General features: G+C 42.4%; 1 gene segment (V, D, J or C); it reads right to left on the bottom strand.

The window, feature by feature from the left end:
* Positions 1–524: 524 nt before the first annotated feature.
* LOC138821902 (Ig kappa chain V-II region 26-10-like) lies at positions 525–3,163 on the bottom strand. The segment is given in 2 exon segments: positions 525–844; positions 3,091–3,163. Coding segments are annotated over 2 exon segments (393 nt in total).
* Between the last annotated feature and the right edge of the window lie 651 nt (positions 3,164–3,814).

A 3,814-nucleotide genomic window follows, 5' to 3' on the forward strand; every position in this document is an offset into this window, starting at 1 on the left:
CCTGCTGGGGACAGCACTGATTCTGCAGCCTTGTCTCATCTCCCACAACTGGACATGCTGTGTGCACATGTTCCCTTAAGGGCTGGAAGTCACAATATAGCTTAGGTTAACATTGAGCTGGTAAATCCCACCACCACAGCCAATGATGAGAATTTTTTGAAAAGCACTAGTTTTTAAATATTAACTATACAATTTGCAGTGTTCAAATCGAGTGGACAAATGATAGAGAAGAAAATGGAATCAGAATGCGTATTTATCAAATGATATGATCCATTATCATCCCATCATCCAAAGGAACCATATAGCTGCCTGTGCAATTCCATAGCTTTTGCTGCAATATCCTAAAGGGTATCAGAAATGCTTGACTCAGAGAGCACAACAGTGACTTACTATCCTGACTTCTCTAGCTCCTTGCTCTCACATTCACTCAGAAAAGCTGTTGTGCAATTCCTAAAAAAGGCTACACGTGACAGTTCTGCTACACCAGGCAGGGTGGTTTTTGTTCAGGGCTGTATCAGTGTGTATCAGGCTGTATCAGGAGAAACATGTGTACGTTGAAAACAGTAATAAACACCAACATCCTCAGTCTGCACCCTGCTGATTTTCAATGTGAAATCTGTGCCTGACCCACTGTCACTGAATCTGTCTGGGACCCCAGAATATTGGTTGGAAACCAAATAGATTAGGGCTTGTGGAGACTGGCCTGCCTTCTGTAGGAACCAGAACAAATAGGTGTTTCCATCACTATATAAGAGACTCTGACTCGACCTACAGGAGATGGAGACTGGCTCTCCCAGGGTGACAGGCAGAGAAAGTGGAGTCAATATAGCATCTCCACTGGATCCTAAAATAATTCGAAAAGTGGACAGGGTTAGTTACCAGCATCATGAGACATTTTGACAATTATCTTATTGCAGGCTATATTTTCTTTAAATTTTTGTTTCATCCAACAAAATGTTCATTAAATACATGATGAACACACACACACACACCCACACACACACACACACACACACACACACACACAGAGCAGAATTTGTAAAAACTTCATGGGGCTTTGCTCTTTCTGGAATCTTCCTCACTCTCAAAGATACATATTTCCATTCAAGAGGGCAAATATGCAGGAGTGGACATAAGACACATGTGGAGCAGAGCTCAGCCCCTCCCCATCTCTTTCCTCAGCTCTAATGTGTTTTTACCTGATACCCAGAGCATAAGCATCCCCAGGAGCTGAACAGGGCACCTCATTTTGAGAGTAAGCAATGCTGGTCAGTCCAAGCAAGCTTAGAGCTGAGCTTTTATGTTGTACTTGCAAGGGAGCTCCTCCCTAAGGAGCAATATGCAAATGTCCTGGTGGTACAATCGTGGGAGACAAACTGTCAGGTGAGATGGAAACAGATGCCAGGATGGTGGGGCCTCTCCTGTGAGCAAATGACATTAACTGGGACCAAGTAAAGCAAGAGAAATCTAATGTGTGTTCCCTAGAAAGGGAATGCCTTCATGATTCCTCCTGCTCTTGTCTGCTGCCTAATTCTTCAATCCTTTCTGGTATGTTTTACAGTTTTCTTGATAAGGATGCATTTCCATAAATATTGAATCATTCTTATTTATTTTCCAGGTATTTGTTTACAAATTTATGTCTGGCCATTTTATTTTGCTTAGTATAAACTACATGTAATGTATAGAGCAAAAATAAGAAATGTACAATGTTTAGCACAGATCTACAATTCAGACAAACCATGAAATTCAGTATCAAGTTTTGCAAAGGCCCCTCCTCCAATCCATAACAGACAGTCCCAACATGTGGCATTATAGTTTGTTTGTTTCCTAGACTTGACCATCACATAAGTGGAAGAGAGAACTTTTATGTGGTTTTAGCTTCTTGTTTCTGAAATCCTTTTGAGGTCTTTTCCCTTCATAGGTTCTGCGCCCTTCCTATCACTTCCTTTGGTTCTGAAAGGCTTCTTGTTCTGCCAGAGTATGTCTACACATACCAGTTTCTCTTCATTTGCCGTTAGAAAAACAATGTTATTATTTTGCTTTCAATTTTAAGGTATGGGGTCATGAATATAGTATTCTTGGTTGGCTTTTCTTTTCTATTGATTGTCACATAAGCCATTCTACTATATTCTAACCTCAATTGTTAATGATAAAATTAATCCAGGATGTTATTGAATTTTCCTGTGCAAATAGGCATAATTTTTTTTCAACATTCTCTTCTCCTGTATAACAGCTTTTTATCTGTGGTTACCTGATTGTGATTCAGTAGAACTCTTTAATGCAAAAATAAATCTCATTTTAAGAGTTATTTTTCAAACATTTTAGCTTATTTTTATCTTTTCCTTTATAGGTTTTTATATACAATCTTACCATAGTAATCACTAAATTAACCTATAATTCTCTGAGAAATTGTCTGTTCATTTTTCACTGATTTTTTACTAAAAATTATATTGTTATATATTCATTGATTCTTCTGCCATAATCAAGTCATATCTATTTAGTGCACTGTTCCATTGGGTTCTAGAATTTCCAAAACTGATTTTTACATCAATGTAAATTTTTGCCTTACTCCTCCTCTACCTGTCCTTTCTCTCCTCTGTATTCTTCCTAGGCAGTTTGTATTACTGGACAAATTTGTATGTTTAAAAATTCAAACTTGCATTTGTTTCCCCTTTCTCTCTCACATGCCCATGATTGAGAATACAACTTTAACATACTTTCAACCCAAACAGACAGTCACCTTTCATCTCTCCAACCCAGAAAGTTATTAAATCTCTGTCAGAGAAACACAGAACTAAAGAGATGAGACAACAGTAAACCAAAAGATAAGAACTAATTGTGCTACCATTTAGTCTTGGGATGGACATCTTTTATGTAGCCTGGATCAGACCCCTTGAGCAGCCTCTTAAAACTGGGACCTTGGGGGTTCCGGGAAGATGGCGGAGGAGAAGCTGTAATCTGAACAAGCTCTCGCATACAAAGCAGTTTTAGAGTTCCAGTGAACAGTCCTAAGCCAGAGAATCACACCAAGTGTGCCATCACAGGACAGAGAGTTAGACAAGAGAGGGAAGCCAAGGCAAAAAGACACACCTGAGTGTTCGCCAGCAGCCGCCGCCATGGCGGCGGCAGGGTCACAAGCGGCGGAGACCGCAGCCGGGGCCATACCTGAGCGCTCACACAGAGAGTCCGGGACGAAGGAGCCAGACGCAGCGGGCGAGCGGATTCTACTCAACACCAGCAAGAACCAACAAAGAGCGTACATCTTCATCCTGCAGCTTGCAGACCAGAGACGACCCAGGATCCAAGACTCTGCGTGAGTAGAAGCCCGACGTCCTCACTCCTTCTCAGGGAGCAGAGGAGGGAAGGCCACCCCTCCCCCCCCCAGCACCAGTGATCTCCATCTTGGATACCGACAAAGCTCGGAGGAGCTGCCAGCTCCAACCCAGGCCTTGGAATAAAACGAGTCATTTAGCAGGTCACAAGAACTTAACGGCGAAGTGACCTGCCAGATTCGGCTCCATCCAGGGAAAAGTCACCCAGCTCAGGCGCCAGCCTGAGTGGCTTCCCTCACTGGGTAACCAGAGCCAGAGGCTGCCCCTCCCTCTAGCAGCCTCAACAATCAATTGTAAAACAGAATCCCTGAGAACGGCTCCAGGCTGGGCTCTGGGAGATTTTTTTTTGCACAAAACAGCCCCAGGAAAAAGCTACTGATTGTTGAAAGGCCTCAACTCTACCCAGAACTTAGCCTCACCACTGCATCCCCCTCTTTTGTGATTCTCAAAGCAGATCACCCTCCCAGAAAACTAACCTGGGA

Source organism: Dipodomys merriami, unplaced genomic scaffold, assembly GCF_024711535.1.
Source record: "Dipodomys merriami isolate MVZ:Mamm:240054 unplaced genomic scaffold, mDipMer1.0.p SCAF_954, whole genome shotgun sequence".
NCBI lineage: Eukaryota > Metazoa > Chordata > Mammalia > Rodentia > Heteromyidae > Dipodomys > Dipodomys merriami.